Source organism: Pan paniscus, chromosome 4, assembly GCF_029289425.2.
Source record: "Pan paniscus chromosome 4, NHGRI_mPanPan1-v2.0_pri, whole genome shotgun sequence".
In the NCBI taxonomy this organism is placed as follows: Eukaryota; Metazoa; Chordata; class Mammalia; order Primates; family Hominidae; genus Pan; species Pan paniscus.
The window spans coordinates 173,919,283-173,946,285 of record NC_073253.2 but is presented as its reverse complement, the minus strand read 5'-3'; the positions used below and the strand labels follow the sequence as shown (position 1 = coordinate 173,946,285).

The window sequence follows — 27,003 nt, the reverse complement described above, 5'->3', positions numbered from 1 at the left end:
TCTCACAAGGTCTGGTTGTTTAAAAATGTGTAGCACGTCCCCCTTCTCTCTGTTCCTCTTGCTCTGGCCATGTGAAGACACGCCTGCTTCTCCTTCCCCTTCTGCCATGATTTTAAGTTTCCTGAGGCCTCCTCAACCGTGTTTCCTGTAGAGCATGTGGAATTGTGAGTCAATTAAAACTTTTTTCTTCATAAATTACCTAATCTCAGGTAGTTCTTTATAGCAGTGTGAGAACAGACTAACACAGTTTGCATTTCCCATTTAGGTAAATAATGCATCTGAATTGATTTTGGTGTGTGGAATGAGGTAGGGGTGTCGTTCCTTTTATTTTCATAGGGGCACCTAATTTTCCCACTTCATTGATTGAAAAGACTGTCTTTTATCCACAACTCTGTAGTGTCATCATTCCCAGGCTTTTTCTCTTGCTCTGTGTGTGTGTGTGTGTGTGTGTGTGTGTGTGTGTGTGTGTATTGCTGTGGCCTCCAGCTGGCCCTCCAGAGCCCTGTCTCAGGCTTAGTGGTTGCGGTCGTTGGGGATCCTGAGCTAAGCCGATGCTGATCATGAGAATCCCAGTCACACAACTGCCGAGGGGCTTCCATCCCTGGCCGAGCCCGCGAGGCTGACTCTGGTCACGCGGCTGCCGAGTGGCTTTCATCCCTGGCCGAGCCCACGGGGCTGACTCTGGTCATGCAGCTGCCGAGTGGCTTCCATCCCTGGCCGAGCCTGCGAGGCTGACTCTGGCTATCGCCTGTGACGGTGTCTGTGCCACAGGGGCAGAGGTCAACAGTTATGACAGAGGGAAAAAGCCAAACATGTTTCGTCACTGGTTTTCTATTGGTGCTGTAACAAGTTACCACAAACTCAGTTCATGACAACAATGCAAATTGATTCTCTCACAGTCTGAAACCAGTTTCACGGGATGGAAATCAGGGTGTCAGCAGGACTGCCTCCGTCCAGGTGCTCTCAGGGAGATCCACTTCCTTGCCTTTCCCAGGTGTCAGAGCTGCATTCCTTGGCCCTTTCTGCATCTTCAAAGCCTACATTTAGCATCTTTGCATCACTCCCTGCTGCCATCTTCATGGCACCTTCTCTTATTCCTAAGGGCCCTACGACTACATGGGGCTCACGTGACAATTCAGGATCTCACAACCTTAATCTGATCACGTCTATAAAGTCCCCTTTGCTATATAAGGCAGCACTCACAGGTTCTGGGAATTAGAACTTGGACAGAAGCAAGGGTATTATTCAGCCTACACATGTCCCTTTAGGAAAAAGTTTTCTTGGCTAGGCATGGTGGCTTGTGCCTGCAATCTCAGTACTTTGGGAGGCTGAGGTGGAAGGATTGCTTGAGCCTAGGAGGTGGAAGCTGCAGTAAGCCATGATTGGGCCACTGTACTCCAGTCTGGGTGACAGAGCAAAACCCTGTCAAAAAAAAAAAGCCCCAAAAAAGTCAAAAAGAAAAAGTTTTCTGAGCCATGTTGTGAGTAGATGTTCACTGTAGATCTGGGATGACTTCTCGGAGATATATTCTATGGCCTTGTTGTATAGTACTTTGATTTCTCTAATTTTGAAGAAAATTTGTGTTCTGGTTAAAGATCTTCCTGTTTAAAAACAAAACAATATCCCCTAACTAATGGGTTCCTTAAAATGAAGTTTCTCAAATATATTTCATGTTTGAAATCCCTCATTGCCCTGTGGAAAGGCAGCTTAAATAAAACACAGCCTTTATAAACCAGTGTCTGGTGCATTGTGCACTTAAACATTTCTGTTTCAAAACGGAGGCGGTTCCTCCATTATCAAAACTGTGAGCCCAAGAGTTGGTGTTCATGTTGAACTTCAAGCCAATGCCAATGACAAGCAATAAAAACCACATGGACTGGTATCATGAAAATGATGAATTCTAAACCCCAATATGATGCGTTCAATTCCTTTGGAAAGCTGTTTGGGCCTTTTACTTAGGATAAGATTCAGATTTGATCAAATTACTTTATGATTTTCCTTTTGAAAATACTCCCTCTCAGCCGGGCGCGGTGGCTCACGCCTGTAATCCCAGCACTTTGGAAGGCAAAAGCAGGCGGATCATGAGGTCAGAAGATTGAGACCATCCTGGCTAACACGGTGAAACCCCGTCTCTACTAAAAATACAAAAAATTAGCCAGGTGTGGTGGCGGGTGGCTGTAGTCCCAGCTACTCTGGAGGCTGAGGCAGGAGAATGGCGTGAACCCGGGAGGCAGAGCTTGCAGTGAGCCGAGATCGCACCACTGCACTCCAGCCTGGGCGACAGAGCGAGACTCCCTCTCAAAAAAAAAAAAAAAAAGAAACATTGAATTGAAATTTTAAAACACTAGAATTTGCCATATCAAGTTTTCCACTAAAAAGATGTGGACACTGATGGCCGGGCGTGGTGGCTCACACCTGTAATCCCAGCACTTTGGGAGAGCGAGGTGGGCGGATCACGAGGTCAGGGGTTCGAGACCAGCCTGGCCAATATGGTGAAACCCCGTCTCTACTAAAAATACAAAAATTAGCCAGACTTGGTGGCGGGCGCCTGTAATCCCAGCTACTCAGGAGGCTGAGGCAGGAGAATCATTTGAACCGGGAAGGCGGAGTTTGCACCACTGCACTCCAGCCTGGGCGACACAGCGAGACTCTGTCTCAAAAAAAAAAAAAAAAAAAAAGATACGGACACTGAGGCTAAATAAAGGTACAGAGACTTGCTCAAGGTCACCTTGATAAAAAGTGACCGGGCCAAGATTTAGACCTGGGCTCTGTAGCCCTGAGTGTGCACCGAACCACCCCCCTATAGTCCCACTGGGTGCCCTTTGCTCTTTCCCCCGGATGCCTCAGGCCCAGTCAGAGGGCTATGGAGGGAGTTGTGTCCCCAAATTCTTACGGGGAAGCCCTACTGGCAATGTGAGTGCTGTAAGAGCGGACGGAGCTGTAACAGGGGATGAGGTTAGATGACGTCGCGAGGGTGAAGCCCGAATCCGACAGGACTGGTGGCCTCATGAGCAGAGGACAAGAGGACTCTCCCTCCTCCTGCACACACCAAGAAAAGGCCACATGAGGACGCAAGGAGAAGAGGATGGTCTGCAAGCCAGGGAGAGGCCCGCCCCAGAACCCACCACGCTGGCACCCTGATCTCAGACGCCCAGCCTCCAGAGCAGTGGGAAGACAAATCTCTGTTCTTTAACCCTCTGTCTGTGGGGCTTTGTTATGGCCGCCCAGCTGAGGAAAACAGCCACAGGGTCTGCAAAGCTATGGGGTGTGACCACAGGGCAGTGCGTTTGTGGCATTCAGACCCACACTTGTGCCGTGGTGAAGTTCAATGAACAGAAGCTTGTGACAGGCTCCTTTGACGACACTGTGGCTTGCTGGGAATGGAGTTCCAGAGCCAGGATCCAGCACTTTCGCGGGCACACGCAGGCAGTGTTTAGCGTGGACTACAATGATACCTTGGTGAGCGGCTCTGCGGCCTTCACTGTGAAAGGATGGACTTTATCTACTGGGGCATGCCTGAGCACACTCACTGGGCACACGGCATGGGTCACCAAGGTAGTTCTGCAGAAGCGCAAAGTCGAGTCTCTCTTGCACACAGCCCTGAAGGATACCTCCTCTTAAGTGCAGACAAATATGAGATTAAGATTTGGCCAATTGGGACAGAAATCAACTGCAAGTGCTTAAAGACATCCTCTTGTCTCTGAGGTTAGAAGTATCCGCCTGCAGCCAAGACTTCGTGTTGATGGCAAATACATTGTTTGTAGTTCAGCCCTCGGTCTCTAGCAGCGGGACTTTGCCAACAGTTATGATATTCTCAGGGTCATCAAGACTCCTGAGATAGCAAACTTGGCCTTGCTTGGCTTTGGAAATATTGTTGCCCTACTGTTTGGCAGCTGCCACCTTGTACATCATGGACTTGCAGACCCAGAGTCTAATTAGTCGCTGGCCTCTTCCAGAGTACAAGAAATCAAAGAGAGGCTCAAGCTTCCTGGCAGGCGAAGCATCCTGGCTGAATGGAGCAGATGGGCACAATGACACGGGCTTGGCCTTTGCCACCAGTATTCCTGACCACAGTATTCACCTGGTGTGGAAGGAACACAGCTGACACCATGAGCCCCCACCACCGACTGACTTTGGGTGCTAGGGCGGGGGTTTTGGGGTGCAACCTCTATGCCAGCTGACTGCATGAACCAAAGTTCTCACCTATGGTATCATCACGCAGTGCACGTCATTTATCTGTTTGCCAGGGGGCCAGGGCTTGGGGTGGGGGAGGGCTTGTTTTACTGACACACATGTAGCATGCTAATGGGGTACATCATGGACTTCATTTGTACTCAGTTAGGTTGGTGAGTGTAAAAGGATCCATTTTGGTTCATCTTTCTTGAGTGGAATATTGGTTTTATATAAAGAAAGTTAAATGATTTGTTAATCTGCTGATTGGTTGCGTATGAAATCACATTGTCTGTTATTAAAGCTTTTCACCATAAAAAAAAAAATCTCTGTTCTTTGACTGTCTGTGTGGAACTCTGCCATGGCAGCCCAGCTGAGGAAAACAGTCCCAGGGTCAGGGAACAGCAGGACTTCTTCTTCGGGCAACCTTTTAAATGACGTCCTGTGCATTTTGTAAAAATTCTGTGCTACCTCATCAAGCCTGAGCAGCTGTATCAGGATGCTGTAAGAGGGCCCTATGGCCTGTGCGAGGTGCACTTTGGCCTTCTGACCCTGCACGGGGCTGAATAAATTATGCTGAATGTTCTCTCCTTCCTCAATCCTTGTTTCTGGGCTCCTCTGGTGCCTACGCTCCTGCTTCTCCTCTAACTCCTCGGCCACCCCCTCCCAGTCTCCTTACTTCTGCTCAGACCCGCATGTTGGGGTTCCTGGGGCTCCAACCTCACTGTCTGTCCACACTCTCAGCCCCAGGGAACTCCTGTGTCCCACGGCTTTAAACGCCACCGTGGCGATCCCACCTCAGCTTTCTCTCCTGCCTGGCCTCTTCCCTCAGTTCCAGGCTCATGAACCACGAAGCCTCCACTTTCCTGCCCAAACCCGAACTCTTGGCTTCTGCCCTCCTTGACCTGCTCAGCTGTGTCTCTGGTCCTCATATTCTCAGGGAATGCCCCAGCAGCTATGCCATCCTCCACCCCTCCAAGAGCCAAATCTCCATCAGGACTAAAATCCTGCCACCCCCCTCCCCTTCTCCTCCAGCCCCCTGCTCACAGGTGTGCGTGCCTCCCTCCTACAGGGCGAGGACCCCCTGCCAGTCCCCCAGCTGCTGCCCCCGCTTCCTGATGGTCTGTCCTCCAGACAGGGGCAGTGGCTGCCTTGGTCATGCCAAGCAGGAGGCTGCTGTGTGCTGGGAGCTGTCAGGCTCGTCCTGAACAGGGAAGGGCCCATCCACCTCCCAAACCCAGTTTATGCAGTCCTTCGCAATGTCAGGCTCAGGGCCTGGCACCAGCCAAGCTCCCCACCCTTCCCACTGTTAAAATGGATAGGAGCAGGGCTAGGCCCAGCCTGTTGACTCTGGGCTTCCACCAGGAGACGTGGTTCTGGCAGTAGAAACTATCGGGGCCTGGGAGAGGCGGGGGAAGAGAGAAAGGTGGCATGTTTCTTGCTTGCTCCCTCTACCAGCCTTGTCCAAATCCCCGCAGCCACCCTAATCCAGCCTGTCTAATGGAGCCCAAGCCGGCTCAGGCCCTCGGACGACGAGCCTGCTAATCCCTGTGGCTAGGAGCTCACCACCTGTCTCCAGGACGCCCTTTGCTCTCTTGGCATCAGAGAGCCAAATCCTGGGCCTCGGGTGGGGGGATGATAAAAGCATCTTTTGGCCAAGCCCCCTCACCTTGGCCTCCACGATGAGATGGGGAGTTAGGTGCAGAGAGCGTTGGCACAGTGAGCACCGCAGCTCGAGCGGCTGCCTCAGACCCAGAGCCCGAGGAGACTTTACACGGAGCCAGAACGACCCCGCGGGGTTCCATCCTCCCAAGCAATAGGCGGGAGTGCGAGCTGCGAGGAAAGCCGGCCCCTCCCCTCCCTCCCTCCAAGGCAGTGTGGGCTGTTTGTTTCATGCCATTCTGGGTGTGAATCCTGATGCCCACACATGCCAGCTGCATGCACTTGGGCAACTCAACTCACTCCTCGAGGGCTGTTTCTCGACTGCAGGGTGTTGTAAGTTCGCTAATACTAAAGGCTTCTCCCTCCTGGCCCCTTCCTGCCCCTCGCTCTTCCTCCTCTTGCTCAGGCCCTCCCAGCTCAGGCAGCCCCTGCCCCCTGCAGGGTTCTGCAAGGAGAAAGCTGGGGAATACCTTAGGCAACTGCAGTCAGGAACACTGGTGGCCAGGACAGAGACAGAGAGACAGAAAAGGGGTCAGGGACAGAGAGAGATAACCGCAGGGAGAGACAGGAAGGGACAGAGACAGAAAAGATTTCCAAGAAGAGGACAGAGGCAGAAAGCCAGAGACAGAGACTGAGAAACAGAGACCTAGAGGCAGAAGAAGACTGAGATAGAGATGGACAGAGATTGTGTCAGACACAGCCCCAGAGAGACAGCCAGACAGTCTGAGTCAGACGCAAACCAAAGACAGGAAAACAGACCCAGAGATTAGGAGAGGGAGGGGAAGGAGATGCGGGGAGAGCCAGCATCGCCACCCCCCACACTCAGGAGGGGTCTCCACCCTCGGAGCGGTCTCTCATCCCTCCCTAGAATCCTTAAATCCTCTCTCGCTCAGGGCCTCGGCCGCATCTGTCACAGACTTGTCCTGAACCGACAGCGGCTGGCGCAGGTGACTGGCTTGGCGGGGGAGCCTGGGTGTGCGCTGGGGATGGACCCCGAGGAAGAGGGGCCAAGCTGTCGGGAAGTGGCAGGGCTGGAGGGGTGGAGGCAGTGGTCGGGCGGGACCCCGGGCGATAGGGTTCAGCGTTTGTAAGAGCGAGACGGAGGCCGGGGCAGGCCGGCTGAGCTAACTCCCCAGAGCCAAAGTGGAAGGCGCGCCCCGAGCGCCTTCTCCCCAGGACCCCGGTGTCCCTCCCCGCGCCCCGAGCCCGCGCTCTCCTTACCCCGCCCTCAGAGCGTTCCCCGCCCCTCTGTCTCCCCGCAGCCCGCTAGACGAGCCGATGGCGCGGCCCCGGAGAGCCCGGGAGCCGCTGCTCGTGGCGCTGCTGCCGCTGGCGTGGCTGGCGCAGGCGGGCCTGGCGCGCGCCGCGGGCTCTGTGCGCCTGGCGGGCGGCCTGACGCTGGGCGGCCTGTTCCCGGTGCACGCGCGGGGCGCGGCGGGCCGGGCGTGCGGGCCGCTGAAGAAGGAGCAGGGCGTGCACCGGCTGGAGGCCATGCTGTACGCGCTGGACCGCGTTAACGCCGACCCCGAGCTGCTGCCCGGCGTGCGCCTGGGCGCGCGGCTGCTGGACACCTGCTCGCGGGACACCTACGCGCTGGAGCAGGCGCTGAGCTTCGTGCAGGCGCTGATCCGCGGCCGCGGCGACGGCGACGAGGTGGGCGTGCGCTGCCCAGGAGGCGTCCCTCCGCTGCGCACCGCGCCCCCCGAGCGCGTCGTGGCCGTCGTGGGCGCCTCGGCCAGCTCCGTCTCCATCATGGTCGCCAACGTGCTGCGCCTGTTTGCGGTGAGGGCCGCGGGGCCGGGCTCGGTGTCCAGCGTCTCTCTCCCGTCCTCGCCCTGGGGTGGCCCAAGTCTCCTTCCTTTACTTCTTCTGGAAGAGTCTCCGTTTTAATCACTCGAATTCACACAGCGTCAAAGAAGCCCTGTCAGTTGAGCCCGACGCTGGCCTGAATCGGATCCACCCAAACACTCCAGCCGCCCTTGTCTACCCCGCCCCGCAAGGGCGCCCCTTCCCGGGCGGGTGCCACCTACGCCTCTGGCCGGTTGGCTGGGGAGGGCGGCCTGACTTCAGTCCCCATTTGCCAGCCTGCTCGGGTGCCCTTGTTCTGGGCACAGCCCCTGCAACCATACAAGGTGCTCCTGCGCCCTGGGCCTGCGGAGCGCTCGAGTGATGTTTCAACTTGGAGTTTTCTTTGGAACCCGGGCCCTTCTTCCAGAGCAGCAACTGGGACGTGTCCCTGGGCTGCTGTGGGGGATGGATAGGCCTGAAAGGTCTGGTCTTTCTCTTTTTTGATCATTTAAATTTATTTTCAAAATGCCTTGAACTCTCCCTCAAGGGGCATCTGAGAGCAGGGCGGGGCGTTCCCTTCTGAGCTCTGGTCTCCTGCACCCTGCCCTGCGCAGGTGCCCGGGCTGGCCCTGCTCTGTCCTCAAACGTAGGGAACTGTCCCGTGAGGGGCAGCGTGTTCCTTGCAGTCCTAGGGGCCAGCAGAATCGGGATTAGGAGGGCTTTGGCATACAAGTTTGGGGGTTTTCGATTTGGTCATTCACCGGGGGTTGGTTGTGGGACAGTTTTTCTGGGGTTCTGTGGCGGGAGGGGCCTGTGTGCATGCGGCTCTCTGTGAAGGAGGAAGGCCTAGCTTCCATCTACCTAGGAGAGGAACTTCTGTTTCCTGAGAGCTTCTCCGACTCCCGGGCGCAGCGTCTGTGTTTGTTCCAGGCGTGCGGGGCCGCTCCCTGTCGTCTGCGCACATGAAAGCCCCCATCCCTGTTTCCTCGGATTGGCAGTGTTGATGTGACATCTCCACGCTGGCACCAGACAGGCTGTGTGGCCGCCCAGGGGTTTTTCACCCACCTGTATGTGTCCCCAGCCCTGCCTAGAGCTCTAGTTTCTGTCTCTGTCCTCTAGGTCGAATGCAGAGATTCCAGACCCCAAGGCCTTCAGGGGCCCAGTTGGGGACTCAGGCGGGCAGGACTCTGTGAGCCCAGGGCCCGCTGCTGCCAGCTCAGCCCAGATTGAGGTTGTGCTGCCCGGCTAGAAATGCAAACATTAATAAAAACTGTGCAAAACACAGCCACAGGCAAGAAGCTGCAATTCCTGGTCTAAAAGAACTACATTCATTTCCCAGCCACATGACCGTGCGGGCAGGCATTTTACATTAACTTCCCTCGGGAGGTCCAGGGGGCATGGGAGGGTTGTTCCCAAACTCAAGTGTCCAGGAGAGCTGGGAGGACCACAGCATTATTCACTGAGCTGTGGCCACTGGGCCTTTCTCGTCTCTCGGTCTCCTCAGTTGTTTCTCTCTCTCTCTCTCCCTCTCTCCTTCTTGTTTCTCTCCAGCCCCACCTTCCCTCTTTCTTTCTCTCTCCCTGCCACTCCCGGCTTCCTTTTCATGCTGTCTCTATACTTTCTATCCTGCTTCAAACAACCCTGGACCAGCCCCCCTCCCTCCTTCCAGAAACTCCCCCTCTCTGGCCTTCACACCAGCTCCTGCTATAGCCCCTCTTGCCCTGGAGCCCCATAGCCCCCTCTTGGCGGCCTTCTCAGCCCCGTCTCTCTGCCTCCACACTCCCCGGTCAGTTCAGCCTCTGGTCTCTGCTGTTAATCACTCTAATGCATGCAGAGAAACCCAGTTTCCAACAAACCCCATCCTAGGCCAGACACAGCTTTAAATCGAACACCCCCTGCTGCTCCCCTGTCTGCCCTAATCCCTCCTAGGGCTGCCCGTCCCTGCAGACCACCCCTTGGTGTGAATCAAGAAAACGTGCTTTGCCCCGGGGCTGACTAGGACAGGCAGATGCAGCTGGATGGGCTGCAGGCCCTCTGCTGGGGGGTTCTTGTTCAGGACACAGCTTGTACCAGTACATGTGGCGGTCCTGCCCTCTCCCCAGCCCTGCATACCTCCCACCTGCACAGCATTCACAGAATTCTCAGGCCCACTCGCAAAACACAGACCTTGCCCACAGCTTCCAGCCTTTCCAGGTGGCTGCTCCAGCTGGCCCCAGGTCCCCACCCCAACCCTTCCATCTCCCATCTGTGTCCCAGGTCCCTGCCACACACCTTCTGTGCCCCGTCCGTGTCCTGGCCCCCCCTTGCCCTCCCTCTCTCGAGTTACTGACCTCCATCCACAGCCCAGCTGTCCTTCCTGCCCCACAGATACCCCAGATCAGCTATGCCTCCACAGCCCCGGAGCTCAGCGACTCCACGCGCTATGACTTCTTCTCCCGGGTGGTGCCACCCGACTCCTACCAGGCGCAGGCCATGGTGGACATCGTGAGGGCACTGGGATGGAACTATGTGTCCACGCTGGCCTCCGAGGGCAACTATGGCGAAAGTGGGGTTGAGGCCTTCGTTCAGATCTCCCGAGAGGCTGGTGAGCTGGGGGCTCCGAGGCACCAAGGAGTCTACATAATGTGGGCCCGGGGCCCTCGGTTGGGGCAGAGGCAGAAAGATGGGGGGCCCAGGTCCATGCTGGGCCGAGGTTGCCTGGCTGGTGCTCCATGTGGGTGGGACCTCTTTCTTTTGGACGTCTCAGCCCTGCCTCAGGCTTGGCGGAGGGTGCAGGCCAGACTTCACCCCTGCAGACCCTTCAGCCAGGCTACACAGTCCTCTGCAGCGGTGGCCAGGTGGGTGTGTGGGTGGGTGGGACAGAAGCTGACTCTGGCACCCCCAACGCCCAGGGGGGGTCTGTATTGCCCAGTCTATCAAGATTCCCAGGGAACCAAAGCCAGGAGAGTTCAGCAAGGTGATCAGGAGACTCATGGAGACGCCCAACGCCCGGGGCATCATCATCTTTGCCAATGAGGATGACATCAGGTGGGACAGTGGCACAATCACCGGGCCCCTGGGCCTCTCCCTGAGGGTCCCACCCCTCCTCTTGCACATCGCCGCCTTGCACACTCTCCCTGCCTCCCTTTCCCCCGCTCCCCGCACCCCCCACCTTCCCTGCTGCTGCCTCTGAGTCTGGTGCCCAGGCTCAGAAGCAGCCTGGTCTGGGGAGACGCCACAAGCCCAGACTGAATAGCGCACAGAACATGTGTCTGTGTTTACAGCTCCTGGGGGTGTGGGGAGGGACCTGTGGGCAGACCCTAGTGCAGAAAATGAGCTGTGAGGGAAGGAGCCCAGGGTCCATACAGAGGCTGCGGACCCCAGCCCGAGACCCACCAGCCCGAGTTCATCTCCAGCCTAGGAGGCTGGGTGTGACGCTGGTGGAGGCATGTGGGGAGGGGCTGGCTTTGAACTGGATTTTCCCCCAAGGAGTCCCTCTGAGCCCCCTGAACAGTGGGTTACAGTGGGCAGAGCAAGTGGGCAGGCCTAGGGTCAGAGGAAAGCCCAGGGAAGGTGCCCTAAATGCCCCCGGCCCCATTTTTCCTGAGAAACAAGGATCTGGTGAGTGATTATAGAGCAGGGGAGATGGATAGAGTGGGAAGGGATGGGGGCCGAGCTGGAGGAGGCTCCCAGGCCCTCCCTCACCCCAGCCCTGCTCCTACCAGGCGGGTCCTGGAGGCAGCTCGCCAGGCCAACCTGACCGGCCACTTCCTGTGGGTCGGCTCAGACAGCTGGGGAGCCAAGACCTCGCCCATCTTGAGCCTGGAGGACGTGGCCGTCGGGGCCATCACCATCCTGCCCAAAAGGGCCTCCATCGACGGTGAGTCCAGGGGCACTGCATCCCCCACCCCACGCGTCTCCCCAGCACCCCTTCTTGGGGATGCTCATTTTCTGCATCTGTGTAATTGGTGCCATAATCCAGATCCCTTCTCAGATCCCCAGATCCTAGGAGTCCGATCATCTGTGGACGCGTCCCTCCAAGCAGCGCTTGACTGGGATGGCGTGCGAGGAAAGCACGCTCCACTCACTGGACGGGGAGGAATTGTTGGGTTTTTGGTTTTGTTTCTTAATTTAGTGCCTGTATTTCTAGTGCTGCCAAAGACATTCTAATCTGAGGGTGAGGGTGGGAGGGAGAGAAACCAAGGATACGGAATATACCATCCTGGTGATCAGAGTGATGAGGCCCCTGCACCCCCAGTCCCACCTGTGGATCTGGATGAATCCAGCAGGAACAGATGGCTCACTTTACAATAGGATTGCTCATTTTCCCCAAGGCTGGACCGAGGACACCTTGATGACATCCTTCAGGGCTATTTTATGAAACACAGACCCTGGAAAGGCTGAGCCCTGGCTGCTAGGGCCTCTTAGCCTTAGGGGGATATATACCATCACACCTTTTATTTCAGCTACGTTGCATCTGGGTGCAGGTGGCAGCCTGGACTGAGAGTAGTTTTAGCGATAAAGGCATCTCATCACAAGACAGGAGGTCTGAGAGCTGGTGACTTTAGGCGTGGGGCAGTGAGTGAATGCGCTCTCAAAGCCCTGGGCTCTGTCCATTCCTTTGTTCCACCATTCCCTGTGGTTGCCTTGGGTCTTCCTGCTTATGGTCTCATAGTCACAAGATGGCTGCTGAGGCTCCACCCATTACATCTTCACAGCAGCATCCTAACAGGAAAGAAGGAGCAGGGATAAAAGTCTTTCAAATGGTGAGGCTCTGAGTTTGCATCAGCATGTAAGTGCTACCCTGGAACCTCCAGTTGGCTCTGAGTCCACCAATCAGAACTTGGTCACCTGGCCACGCCTAGCTCACCTGGCCACTCCTAGCTCTCCTGGCCACGCCTAGCTCACCTGGCCATGCCTAGCTGAAAGTGAGCAAGTGGCAGAGAGACACAGGAGAAACACAGCTGGCTCAGGTCAGCGCCACCCTCCCCCTTCTTCCCTGTCTGTAGGATTTGACCAGTACTTCATGACTCGATCCCTGGAGAACAACCGCAGGAACATTTGGTTTGCCGAGTTCTGGGAAGAGAATTTTAACTGCAAACTGACCAGCTCAGGTACCCAGTCAGACGAGTCCACCCGCAAATGCACAGGTGAGAGCTGCCCAGGGTGGTGAGGGTGGGGAGGGTGGGGAGGGGGAAGGCGGGAGGCCGCGTTGGGTGCATGGGGGCCGGGCACACTTTCTCTGGGCATCCCTAGGACAGGCGAGGAACGCATCGGCCAGGACTCCACCTACGAGCAGGAGGGCAAGGTGCAGTTTGTGATTGACGCGGTGTACGCCATTGCCCACGCCCTCCACAGCATGCACCAGGCGCTCTGCCCTGGGCACACAGGCCTGTGCCCGGCGATGGAACCCACCGATGGGCGGACGCTTCTGCAGTACATTCGAGCTGTCCGCTTCAATGGTGAGTGGGTGCCTGCCCCCCTGCAGCAGTGAAGGGCAGCTGGGGGGCTGGATTTTTCTGTGAGGCCTGGGACGACCTCAGGGTGGAAGGGCTGGGTGAGGCTGAGCGGGGGCGCCTGGGGCTGAGTGCCAAAGACATGAGACAAGTTCCGGTCCCCACTTTTTAACACTGCTCCCTCCCCAGGCTTCAGTGTTCCCTGCGCTGGTTTGCACAGTTCAGATGCTGGGGAGCTTCTCTGATCCCTTCTGCCAGGAACCCCCAGTGGGTCACACCACACTCCCCTCCACTGCGCAGAGCTTGAGGGCATCTGGACCCTGGGGGTGCACGTGGGGCACAGTTAAGACTGCGTGGGGCGCCTACCCAGGGACATGCCGCCCACTCTGAGTCATGCGCCGGGCACAGGCGTGGGTCCGACCTGTCCCTTGACACCAGGCTTGGTGTGTGGTCAGGGCTCAAAACTGTGTCTTCTGAGGAGACCCCAGTGGACTCAAGCTCTGTCCATGGTTTGTGGAGAGATGACTTTCTGTTCAATTACTATCCTTTACACAATTCAAAACTCCGCTCTTCCGCTGAACACTCACTCACCACCTTCTCTCCGCCATGCTCTCTGCTAATCAATTCCATTTAATATGACTCCAGAGCATCTCTGCAGGCTGGTGGAACAAGCTTGTAAGAAAAATAGAGCTCACTCTTCAAGTCATTCCAATTTCATACTGTCACTCAGACCTCTCTCCATGTCTGAACTCATCCTCTCGCCTGGACAGTGAAACTTTTTTCATTTTTAATTGTGATAAAATACATATAATATAAAATGTATCACCTTAACCATTTTTTAGGTGTAGAGTTCAGTGATATTAAATACATTCAGTCTGGGCGCGATGGCTCACTCCTGTAATCCGAGCACTTTGGGAGGCCGAGACAGGTGGATCACTTGAGGTCAGGAGTTCGAGAGCAGCCTGGCCAACATGGTGAAACCCCATCTCTACTAAAAATACAAAAATTAGCTGGGCGTGGTGGTGCGTGCCTGTAATCCCTGCTACTCGGGAGTCTGAGACAGGAGAATTGCTTGAACCTGGGAGGCAGAGGTTGCAGTGAGCTGGGATTGTGCCACTGCACTCTAGCCTGGGCGACAGAGTGAGACTCTGTCTCAAAATAAATAAATAAATAAAAATAAATTCACAATGTTATGCAACCATCACCACCATCTATCCCCAGAACTCTTCATCTATGAAACCATAACTCTATGCATTAAACACTTCCCATCCCCTCCTCCCGCCAGCACCTGCAACCGCCATTCCACGGCCCCTCTCTATGAATTGTCTACCCTCAGTACCTCCTGTGGTGGCATCAGACGGTATTTGCCCATGTGTGACTGGCTTGTTTCACTGAGCATCATGTCCTCCAGGTCCATCCATTTTATAGCATGGGTCAGAACTGCCTTCCTTTTGAAGGCTGAATCGCATCCCATCGTGTGAATGGCCCCGTCGTGTTCGTCCATTCTTCTGTCAGTGGACGCTCGGGTTGCTTTCATCTTGTGGCTATGTGAATAACGCTGCTGTGAACGTGGCTGTACAAGCATTTCTTTCCACCCGCTTTCTAGTCTTTCGAGTATCTACCCAGGAGTGGAACTGCTGGGTCATGTGTTTAATTTTTTGAGGAGGCTCCACACTGTTTTCTGCAGCGGCTGCAGCCTTTTCCCACCAACTGTGCACAAGGGTTCCGATTTCTCCGCACGCTCACAACACTCGTTATTTTCTGGTTCTTGGCTAGAAGCCATCCCAATGGGTGAAGGGGGATCTCCCTGCGGCTTGGATTTGCACGTCCCTTATGAGCAGTGATGCTTGTTAAGCTCCTCCTTTCTCCTGCTGGTCCTTGGGGCCTCCCCAGGAGGCCAGCTCTGCTGGGCTGGAGGACCACCGAGGATGACAGACTCTCTCTCCAGGCAGCGCAGGAACCCCTGTGATGTTCAACGAGAACGGAGATGCGCCCGGGCGGTACGACATCTTCCAGTACCAGGCGACCAATGGCAGTGCCAGCAGTGGCGGGTACCAGGCAGTGGGCCAGTGGGCAGAGACCCTCAGACTGGATGTGAGTGTGCAGACCGAGCCCCGGGTGGGCATGGGCCCAGGATCCCGGAGGCAGACGCCCCAGCCTGTGTTTTGTGCGTCCCAGGTGGAGGCCCTGCAGTGGTCTGGCGACCCCCACGAGGTGCCCTCATCTCTGTGCAGCCTGCCCTGCGGGCCGGGGGAGCGGAAGAAGATGGTGAAGGGCGTCCCCTGCTGTTGGCACTGCGAGGCCTGTGACGGGTACCGCTTCCAGGTGGACGAGTTCACATGCGAGGCCTGTCCTGGGGACATGAGGCCCACGCCCAACCACACGGGCTGCCGCCCCACACCTGTGGTGCGCCTGAGCTGGTCCTCCCCCTGGGCAGCCCCGCCGCTCCTCCTGGCCGTGCTAGGCATCGTGGCCACTACCACGGTGGTGGCCACCTTCGTGCGGCACAACAACACGCCCATCGTCCGGGCCTCGGGACGAGAGCTCAGCTACGTCCTCCTCACCGGCATCTTCCTCATCTACGCCATCACCTTCCTCATGGTGGCCGAGCCTGGGGCCGGGGTCTGTGCCGCCCGCAGGCTCTTCCTGGGCCTGGGCACGACCCTCAGCTACTCTGCCCTGCTCACCAAGACCAACCGTATCTACCGCATCTTTGAGCAGGGCAAGCGCTCGGTCACACCCCCTCCCTTCATCAGCCCCACCTCGCAGCTGGTCATCACCTTCAGCCTCACCTCCCTGCAGGTGGGTCCGTAGGCTCCCAAGGGCCAGGGCAGGGAGGGGGACTGTCCACAATGTTACAGAGCCAAAAAAGCCAGGCACAGTGGCACACGCCTGTAGTCCTAGCACCTTCGGAGGCTGAGGTGGGTGGATCACCTGAGTCCAGGAGTTCGAGACCAGCCTGGGCAACATGGCATGACCCTGTCTCTGCAAAACATATGAAAATTAGCCGGGCATGGTGGTGCGTGCCTGTAGTCCTAGCTACTTGGGAGGCTGAGATAGGAGGATCGCTTGAGCCCAAGAGTTGAAGGTTGCTGTGAGCCAAGATCGCACCACTACAATCCAGCTTGGGCGTCAGAGTAAGACCCTGTCTCAAAACAAAAAGATAAATGCCGTTTTTAGAGTCACTCTTTTCTATTTTGGTTCCTGTGTTTTTTTGTTTTTTTGTTTTTTTTTTTGAGACGGAGTCTCGCTGTGTCGCCCAGGCTGGAGTGCAGTAGCGCTATCTCAGCTCCCTGCAAGCTCTGCCTTCCGGGTTCACGCCATTCTCCTGCCTCAGCCTCCCGAGTAGCTGGGACTACAGGCGCCCTCCACCACGCCCGGCTAATTTTTTGTATTTTTAGTAGAGACAGGGCTTCACCGTGTTAGCCAGGATGGTCTTGATCTCCTGACCTCGTGATCCGCCCGCCTCGGCCTCCCAAAGTGCTGGGATGACAGGCGGGAGCCGCTGCGCCCAGTGAGTTTTTTTTTTTTAAGGCCACAGGAAATGGAGCCCTTCCCCTCCGGTGACAGCAGCTCAGTTAGGGCCGCCATCTCCCCTGCTGGGTCCTTGAAGGAAAACGGGGCAGTAAGGTGGGGAGTGTGGGCCTCCAGAGATCTTTCTGTACAACAGTGAAGTTATTTTCTAAACCAAACATGCTCTTCTATAATTTGGCTCACATATGGAAACAGGACAAAGAGCTATCTGACCGGCTTTCCTGTTTCCACAAGGGAGTCTCTGCTGCCCTGTTCCCTGGGGCAGTGTGGATGAGAGGCACAGGGTCCAACATTTTACTGTGGAGTGGAGCGTCGAATTCCATCCAGTGGCCAGCGTTTCGTGCTGGCCATTAAATAATGGAGCTCCTTTGGGGGATTTTCCTAAGACAGTAAAGTTATTACAGCCTTGGAGACAACTCTTGGAGTCTGGGGCGCCCTGGATGTTTTCTGTGTGAAGAGTATGATAGACAGATGGCTTGGGGAGGGTGACCTGGTGTGACACTGCAGGGCCAGCTGGGTTCTCAGGGCCAGGTGGAGGGTGGCCTCAGTGCGAACACCTGCTCACCCGTTTGGAGCACTCCCGGTGCTGTCCACTCCCGGCGAGCCCCTTCTCTATTCGTTCCACACACGCCACGTGCCTCGGGTCATGCAGTTCTCCGTGACTAGGAGGTGCTCCCGTCTTCCTCCACGTAACAGGGCCTGAGTGTCCCCTGGTCAGGCCCAGGGTCTCCGTGTGCCGCACATCCTGAGAAGGTGCCCTCTACGTCCCGGCCTGAGGTGCTCCTGCTCCCCCACCCTCAGGTGGAGATGCTTAGACCCCGTTGGGGACCCCCAGCTCTCCTCCCCAGCCTCAGCCATTGCCCGCCCCACACTGTACCCTCTTTTCCAGATACAAGGGATCTTTAAAAACACACAAGCCTGCAACTGGCCTAGGTGTTTTGCCATGACTACCACGTCATGACGGGCTGCAAAATGGCATCTCACTGTGGCTTCAATTCGCCTGCACTTAGCACCAGTGTGCCGGCCATGGGGCTTTCCTCTCCTGGGCTCAGCCTGTTCCTGTCCTTTGCTCATTTGCTGTTATTTTGCAGGAGTCCATTCTGAGTGAGGCGTGCTCGCTCGCTCCCCACTCCACGGGCTGCGGCATCTGTGGGCCGCTTTGGTGGTTACTGCTGTGCAGCCCTGGGCTTGCATTTTTGTTCCTCATGAGCAACTTTTTTTTTTCCCCCACCTGGAGCCTTGTTCTAGTAGGAACTTCCAAACTTATTTTGGAAGTTGGTCTCGATCTCCTGACCTCGTGATCCACTTATTTGTAAGGTCCTTTGTTCAGGGGTCTGCTGCCTTTGGGAGAAGCACAGAAAGCTGCTTCTTCTGGGTGGGCAGATGACTGCAAAGCATCCCTTCCAGCAGGATCACATGGCCCTGCTCCAGGTGCTCAGCATGGCACTGGCACGCAGGCTGGATTCCAGCTCTACCCCTGCCCCCAATCAGGCGCTCTTGTACAGTGAACAACCTGCACGAACGTGTGGGGCAGCCCTTCCAGGGTCCCGCCTTTATGCAGGTGGCTTCGTTCCTGTTTCCCAGCTTTCCTTGGCTTGAGGTTGTGCTTCCTGTCATGTGAGGGAGGGGTAACTCCATCTCCTCCCTGTGAGGGCCTGCACAGACTCCAATACTCCTCGGCATCAGCTCCCATTCCTGCTCCTCCCCACTGAGTGCTCCTTTGTTTCTCTTGCCTGTGGCGTGCCCTGATTTTGAAGCTCAGTACACGTGAGGAGGCTAGAGAGGCGATGCGAGTAGGGCCTCAGTTCCAGAGCTTCTGGCCGCAGCCATCTACCTTGAAGGGGCACAGTAAATGGCATTGGTAATGGCTAGAATGCATGAAGAGGACACCGAGCTGCCCCTTATGCACACTGCACTGATGTTGCCAACATATACGGGCGGCACAGCCCTTCTCCGCAGCTGCCAGGTCACGGGCCTTTGGAAGGACCCCTCTTGGGCTGCCCCTGCCTGGGCTGCCATCCCCTCTTCTCCACTGAGTGCTCCGGAGAGCCACCACGAAGAGGTGGAGCATCCCCTCCATAGGCCAGAGCCTCAAGGGGATCCTGACCTGCAGGGGCCTCTGTCAGGGCTGGAATGGATTTGTCCCTGGAAAATGCTGTGTCTGATGCAGTGTTGGCTCCTGCAGGTGGTGGGGGTGATAGCATGGCTGGGGGCCCGGCCCCCACACAGCGTGATTGACTATGAGGAACAGCGGACAGTGGACCCCGAGCAGGCCAGAGGGGTGCTCAAGTGCGACATGTCGGATCTGTCTCTCATCGGCTGCCTGGGCTACAGCCTCCTGCTCATGGTCACGTGCACAGTGTACGCCATCAAGGCCCGTGGCGTGCCCGAGACCTTCAACGAGGCCAAGCCCATCGGCTTCACCATGTACACCACCTGCATCATCTGGCTGGCATTCGTGCCCATCTTCTTTGGCACTGCCCAGTCAGCTGAAAAGGTAATGAGGTCCCCAGGAGGTCTCGCTGCCTGTTTCCTGCCTGTCCGGCTGGTCGATTCATTCATGAGATTAAATGCTTGTTCGTGCTTTTGTTTATCCCGTATCTGGCTGCTTGTTCATTCACTCATTCCCTTCTTACTTTGTTCATTCATTCACTTTTCCAAGCTTCTAACCCCTCTTCTTAACTTTCACTCTTCTTTTTTTCTTTTTTTTTTTTATCATTTTCATTTCTTTGAGAGATATTGCCTCACTCTGTCACCCAGTTACAGTTAGCTTGTTTTTTTTAATTCAAGTTCTTCATATGCTTTTTTTTTTTTTTTTTTTTTTGAGACAGAGTCTCACTCTGTTGCCCAGGCTGGAGTGCAGTGGCGTGATCTTGGCTCACTGCAAGCTCCGCCTCCTGGGTCAAGTGATTCTCCAGCCTCAGCCTCCCCCGTAGCTGGGACTACAGGTGCCTGCCACCACGCCTGGGCAATTTTTGTAATTTTAGTAGACATGGGGTTTCACCATATTAGTCAGGCTGGTCTCAAATTCTTGACCTCAAGTGACCCATCTGCCTCGGCCTCCCAAAGTGCTGGGATGACAGGCGTGAGCCACTGCGCCCAGCCTTCATGTGCTTTATAACTGCCAACCCATTAATGCGTCAGCCCATTGCTGCATCATTTATTCATGTATGCAGCAGAACATTTTATGCACCTGTCATCCATTTATTTGCCCATCTGCTCCTGAAGTTTGTCTCTGCCCATTTATTCATTTGTATGTATTTGAAACGTGCTCATTCACTGACATGCCCCGGCTTCCCCAGGTGTCTCTCGGTTAATAACCCCTCCTCACCCCTCCCTCCTGCCCACACCAGAGCTGCATGGAGGCTGCCAGCCCCTCAGGCGCGGGGCCCCTGCTCATACTGTTGTCCTGGTCTAAGTGCTCATTCCCAGTTCCCCAGCTGAAACAGACTCAGCTCCAGAGTATGTGGTGAGGACTATGTGGAGTGGGGCAGGGAGAGCGGGAATGAGTCCCATCTGGTCCCCTCTTCCATGGCCTAGATCTACATCCAGACAACCACGCTAACCGTGTCCTTGAGCCTGAGTGCCTCGGTGTCCCTCGGCATGCTCTACATACCCAAAACCTACGTCATCCTCTTCCATCCAGAGCAGAATGTGCAGAAGCGAAAGCGGAGCCTCAAGGCCACCTCCACGGTGGCAGCCCCACCCAAGGGCGAGGATGCAGAGGACCACAAGTAGCAGGGCAGGTGGGAACGGGACTGCTTGCTGCCTCTCCTTTCTTCCTCTTGCCTCGCGGTGGAAGCTGTATAGAGCCCGGGTCCACAGTGAACAGTCAGTGGCAGGGAGTTTGCGAAGACCATGCTCCGTGTCAGTGGGGCTGGCCTTGAGAAGGAACTGGACCCAGCTCTGCCCCGATTCCAGCATGTGAGCTTCATGCTTCCTCACCACAGACCAGACTCACTTCCCATGGGCGAACCTTGGCCAGGCATGGTGGCTCACACCTGTAATCCCAGCACTTTGGGAGGCCGAGGCAGGTGGATCACCTGAGGTCAGGAGTTCGAGACCAGCCTGGCCAATGTGGTGAAACCCTGTCTCTACTAAAAATACAAAAATTAGCCAGGTGTGATGGTGGGTGCCTGTAATCCCAGTTACTTGGGAGGCTGAGGCAGGAGAATCGCTTGAACCTGGGAGGTGGAGGTTGCAGTGAGCTGTGATTGTGCCACTGTACTCCAGCCTGGGTGACAGAGCAAGACTCTGTCTCAAAAAAACAAAACAAAAAGCACCAAAAAACCCCCCAAACCTGAAGAAATTCAGATACACGTGTGTAGTGTTAGTGATGTGAGAACAAGGAGCAGGGGTGCATTTGTGTTGTGTTCAGGTTGGGGATGGGTTTAGGAGCTCCAGGTTGGGAGCAGTGACAGAGAGTCATGGCCGTGGTGAGGGTGAATCCCAAGTGGATGGCTCAGGATGGGTATGGAAACCCTTCATTCCCCATAGGTACTGGGAAGTCCATTTGCAAGCTGAGCGCCAGGCCTGGGGAGGAAGAGGCTTGGGCGGCAGATGCACGCACATTTGTTTTTCACTGATAGTTTTTACAAAAAGCTTGGTTTAAGTTATGGGATTTTATGTCCCTGGGAGTAGAATTTACATTTGTTAAATTGACCACTGTTTAAGATCAGTATACATTCTCTAGTCTGTGATGTCTGGAGCTAGTTTTGAGGGTGAACCACGCTTTATCCAACATACAAACTTTCCCATACAGCTTCTCTGGTGCGCAGTTGGTTTTGGCCTTGGGACTAGGTGTTGCTGCAGGTTGTAAGTAACTAACTTAAAAGCTTCTCCTCTGACGAACATTTTTGTTGCGCTACTGACTCTCCTTCTCCACATTTGTTGTGTTCCTGGGGCTTCTCTACAGTGCAAATGAGGACGTTTCATTTGTTGCTGAATGCTTTCCAGAATTATTTATTCCACAGGGTTCTCTCCTGTGCAGCTCTCTCATGGGTAATGGGGCGTGTTTTCTTGCCAAAGGCGGTTCCACCCTCGTGATTGTATAGGGCTCTTCTCCTGTATGAACTCTGAGATCAGTGAGCTCTGATCTCCAAGGGAAAGTTTTCCTGCATTTGCTGTTTTCTCATGTCTCTCCCAGTGTGAATTCTTTGGTGTGCAGTGCGCTCTGGCTTCTAGCTGAAAACGTTTCCACAGTTTTACATTCATGTGGTTTTCTCCACTGTGAACTCTGTGATTCAGAATCAGAAGCAGTTCTTAGTACAGGCATTTCTACACTGATTGCACTGAGGATTTCTCCCCAGTGTGAAGTTTCTGGCGTAGAGTCCTGGCTTCCCGCAGACGACTTTCACACTCTGCCATGTTCATGCCTGTGGGCCTCTCTGGCAGGAACTCTGATGCACCGCGAGGCCCATGTACTCCTGTGGCTTTCTCACATTCGGTCTACTTGCAGGGTATCTCCACAGCATGCACCATTCTGGGTACAGTGGGACATCCTCTGTTACTGAAGATGTTGTCATATTTAGTACCTTCACAAGGTTTCTCTCCTTCCAGAGTTTTCTGATGTACACAAATAACTGACTTCCACAAGAGGGCTTTTCCACACTCGGTGTGTGCATACGGTCTCTGCCTGTGATCATTTCTTTATGTTATTATTTTATTTTTTCAAGATAGGGTCTTGCTCAATTTCTTAGGCTGGAGTGCAGTGGCACGATCATAGCTCACTGCAGTTTCGACCTGGGCTCAAGCAATCCTCCCGCCTCAGCCTCCTGAGTAGCTGGTGCGCACGACCATACCCAGCTAATGTTTTATTTTTTGTAGAGACGAGGTCTCACTATGTTGCCCAGGCTGGTCTCGAACTTCTGAGCTCGAGCGAGCCTCCTGCCTCCACCTCCCAAAGTGCTGGGATTACAAACGTGAGCCATCGCACCTAGCCTCTTTGATCATTTCTGCGGTGTTCAGTGGAGGTTGACAGCTCCCTAAAGATTTTCCTGTTTTTTTGCATGCATGGGTTTGAATTCTTTGAGGTCCAATCAATTTATCTGGACCCCTGAATAAAGTTTTGTGGGTTTTCTTCTATGTGTGGAATTTATAAAGCATTCTTCCAGTGTGGTTTCTCTTATGTCGAGTGACAGCTGACCTGCACCGAAGGTTTTGTCCCATTTGTTGCCCTTGAATTATTTGTATGAATTATATGTTCCAGTGAAAATGGAGTTCTGGGTTGGAGGCTTATTCCATGTTTACACAATTAAAATTGCAGTGTTCCTCTCTGGGATGAGAGCTCTAAAGCAGAGTAAGATTACGTTTTGATGTAAGCTTTACCCACCTATTTATAAGGTCTCCCCTGTGGTCCACTGTGTTGAGACTTCTACAGAAGAGCTTCTGTATAGTAACCATATTCTTAGGCTGTCTCACTTGTGTGAATCTTCTGACACATTTATTATAGCTTTGTCCCCTTTCTTATCCTTTTTGCTCTTTAGAAATTTCCCCTTAATTTATTACATTCATTGCTTACTGTAAAGAGTCCAGGTAACTGACTTTATTCAGTTACTTCCTGTTCAATAAATTTAACTTTTCCCAAAAGTTTGATTTAGGTCTTCGGTTGCTTCTTTATACAGATATTGTTTCATAAAACTTCGTCAAAAATGGAATAAAATGCACAATTCCAAGTGAATCTTCTCATCATTTTATAGAATGAAACTGCTTCACACATACTCTTTGTTATATTGATACCTTTGTTTCTAAACATGAAAAATTCCAAACTAAATATTTTCTATCTCTTGGGCTTTGACGGGGGAAAAACTGCTGTAGTATGGACAGCCAGAGTGGAATACTGATGCTTATTACAAGTAGCTTGGGGGGTTTCAAAAATGACATTCCACGCTGTGGAGAAAAGGCTGAAGAAATGTAAGGGATAGGAACCAAGAAGGAATAAGGCTCTGATAAGAAGAAACTGACCAGTTGGATAGAATTCTAAAAGGCACGCAAGGGTGTAGAGAAGTAAATTAGTAAAAGGACTGGATTTGGCTGAGTGCAGTGGCTCATGCCTGTAATCTTGGCACTTTGGGAGGCTGAGGTGAGTGGATCACTTGAGGCCAGGAGCTCAAGACCAGCCTGGCCAACATGGCGAAACACCATCTCGGCAAAACACCATCTCTACTAAAAACACAAAATTAGCTGGGTATGGTGGCACATGTCTGCAACCCAGTTACTCGGGGGGCTGAGGCTGGAGAATCGCTTGAACCCGGGAGGTGGAGGTTTCTGTGAGTTGAGATCGTGCCATTGCACTCCAGCCTGGGCAACAAAGAAAAACTCTGTCTCCAAAAAAAAAAAAGAGAAGACTGAATTTGAAAATTTTAAGCCTCATCACTTCATTTGTGGATTACTGTTTTACTCTACTCAGGCTGCTATAAAAGAGTACCATAGACTCAGTGGCTTCTAAAAAACAGACATTTCTCATAGTTCTGGAGGCTGGAAAGTCCAAGAGCAAGACACCAGTGGATTTGGTGTCTGGTGAGGGCTGCCTGCTTGTTCTTAAACAGCACTTCCTTGCTGTGTCCTCATATGGTGGGAGGTGTGAGGGCACCCTGGGGTCTCTTTTATAAGGGCTCTAATCCCATTCCCGAGGGCTCTACTTTCATAACCTCCCAAAGGCCCCAGCTCCAAATACCATACAATGGGGGTTAGGATCTCACCATATGCATTTTGGAGCAACATGAATATTCAACCTATAGCAATTATTCTGTCAGAATACTAACTAGTCTTTCTGCTTCTTGTATCTTTTCCCTCTTATTCATCCTACATAGTATTATAAAAATCACCGTTCCATGGCACCGTGGTGCTGTGTCCCATTGCTAGGGTCCCAGCCCTCTCCTGTCACCTCCATCTGGCTGTGGTTTATTCTCAAATTTACCTGCAGACTCTCCTAACAGAAACAGCAGAGAGGGCACATTAGTCTAGGGGAACACGGCCCCAGGCACTGTGCACTGATACAATCTGCCACATTGGGTCTGATCAGAGCTCTCAAATACTGAATTTACCTGTAGTATCAACATCTGAGTTATTTTTCCCATTCTGGTCTGCAGACAGGTAAGACAGGTAAAACTTCCAGGGCACACAGACCTTGTCTTGCCCATGCCCTGTGTACTTCTTTAAGTCAGCTTTCACAGCTTGACCTTGCACTGTGTCATGGTTAAGTCTTCTTGAGGTCAACTCCAGCTCTGCTAGATGAGTGACCTTGGGCAAGATACTCATTCCTCCCACAGTCACTAAAAGCCAGAGTCTCCTTAATGCACCCTGCAGAGGTGCCCAAATTGCTGGCCCCATTAGCCTACCATTGATCCTCCCAGTCCTACCAATCACTGCCCACACAGACCCCACTCATTAACCCAGCCCCACAGCTGAGCAGTCCCAGGACCCCATCTCACTCCCAGCTAGCCCCTCCTCACTGCCCCCCACAGACTGCTTATTCATTTTGGTCCCACAGGTACCCTTGGGTGCTTACTCTATGCTAAGCACCTGGGATACATCAGCAGACAAAATAGACAGGAACTGCTTCCCTCATAGGACTTGCACCCTAGTGGTGGAGACACACAATAAACAACATACAAAACTAACCAATAAATGACACTGTATGTTAGAGGGTGATGTGCTGTGGACAAAAGAAAACAGCAGAGCAGGGTACAGAGAATGGGGCAGCTGGCGGGGGATGGCTGCAATTCTGAATAGGGCAATCCAGTACAGGCTTCATCTGAAGGAGGTGGGGAGTGAGCCATGGGGATATCTGGGGGATGGGGTCCTGCAGGCGGAGTGGCAAGTGCAAGGCCCAAGGGCAGGGGTCGGCCTGGTGTTTTGGGGACCCAGCAAAGAGAGTGGCATGGAGGAGTAGGGAGAGCGGGGGAGAAAATGTGAGGAAGGCAGCAGAGTGGAGCAGTCAGGGCTCTCCAGAGAACAGAGCCCAAAGGATCAACAGATTAGACGTAGATATAGATTAGATAAAGATATAGAGAGAGAGTTTTGCTCCGAAGGCCTTCAACTGATTGGAAGAGGCCCACCCAGATGATTGGGGGTAAATCTCCTTTACCTAAAGTCAGCTGATTGTAGAGGTTACCCACATCTACAAAACACACCTTCACAGCAACATCTAGATCAGTGTTTGATTAAGTAACTGAGTACCATAGCCTGGCCAGGTGACACATCAAGCTAACCGTCACCTGAGGCACTGGGGTATGTATACCATGTGTGGCCCTGTAGGCCAAGGCCACTAAAATCAAGGACTTTAATTTACTCTGGGTGAGAAGAGGAGACACTGGAGGGTTTTAATAACAGTTAGAGGGTCTGACGAACAAAAGGACCACTCTGGCTACTGTGTTGAGAATGTTTTAGCAACATCTTTTGTACACATGTCTTTCCAGAGTATATTACATGCAGAATAGTGTAGTGGACACCTTTATTCATTGAAACAACACATCTTAATCACGCACCAAGCTGCACTCTTGAAACATCTTCTATACACGTGTTTTCAAAAAGTGTTTCACATGCAGACTGGTTGTAGTGGTCACATTCATTCACTGGAGTAATACTGCTCTCAAACGTGCACCACTGGCATTCTTAGAAACATCTTTTTTTTGTTTTTGAGACAGAGTCTCACTCTATACCCCAGGCTGGAGTGCAGTGGCGTGATCTCAGCTCACTGCAGCCTCCACCTCCCGGGTTCAAGTGATTCTCCTGCCTCAGTCTCCTGAGTAGCCCGGCTAATTTTTGTATTTTTAGTAGAGACGGAGTTTTGCCATGTTGGCCAGGCTGGTCTTGAACTCCTGACCTCAGGTGATCAGACTGCCATGGCCTCCCAAAGTGCCGGGATTACAGGCATGACCCACTGCCCCCGGCCAGAAACATCTTTTGATGTGTCCTTATATTTTGGGAAAAGAATAAAAAGGAAGAGAGGGAAGAGGTGAGCAGAAATTTGGCAGCCAGAGTGACCAATTCCTGAGATCCGTGGTGGTCCAGCTTATTGGGTAAGGGTTTGGGTTCTATCACAAAGCTTCACACTTAAAACCCTTCTCTTAACTCTCATGTTGTGATCTTGGACAAGCTACTTAAGTCAAAGATTCCTTGTCTGTCAAGTAAGTATGATACTCATATCTAGCTGATAGGTAATCATCCATCCCTACAAACCTAAAGGTTTTTATAGAAATTTCATGGCATAATGTAGGAACAATGCACAGTGTCTGGCTCATAACGAGTGCTCAATGAACCTCTCTCTCATGCAGTAATGGTAAGTACAGAAACCATTAGAGGCCGGGCGCGGTGGCTCACGCCTCTAATCCCGGTACTTTCAGAGGCCAAGCTAGGTGGATCACGAGGTCAGGAGATCGAGACCATCCTGGCTAACACGGTGAAACCCCGT

General features: G+C 53.6%; 1 protein-coding gene and 1 pseudogene across 1 annotated transcript; both read left to right on the top strand.

Moving 5' to 3' along the window:
- Window positions 1–1,017: 1,017 nt before the first annotated feature.
- On the top strand, window positions 1,018–4,105 carry LOC100980122 (F-box/WD repeat-containing protein 2-like; annotated as a pseudogene).
- A 3,005-nt stretch (window positions 4,106–7,110) lies between these two features.
- Window positions 7,111–26,915, top strand: GRM6 (glutamate metabotropic receptor 6). Its single transcript, XM_034961158.3, has 10 exons — window positions 7,111–7,614; window positions 9,988–10,204; window positions 10,512–10,647; window positions 11,325–11,479; window positions 12,609–12,749; window positions 12,861–13,061; window positions 15,004–15,149; window positions 15,234–15,857; window positions 18,775–19,086; window positions 20,130–26,915. Exons 1-10 carry the CDS (start codon window positions 7,111–7,113, stop codon window positions 20,325–20,327), a joined length of 2,634 nt encoding a protein of 877 aa, XP_034817049.1. The 3' UTR covers window positions 20,328–26,915.
- Window positions 26,916–27,003: the final 88 nt, after the last annotated feature.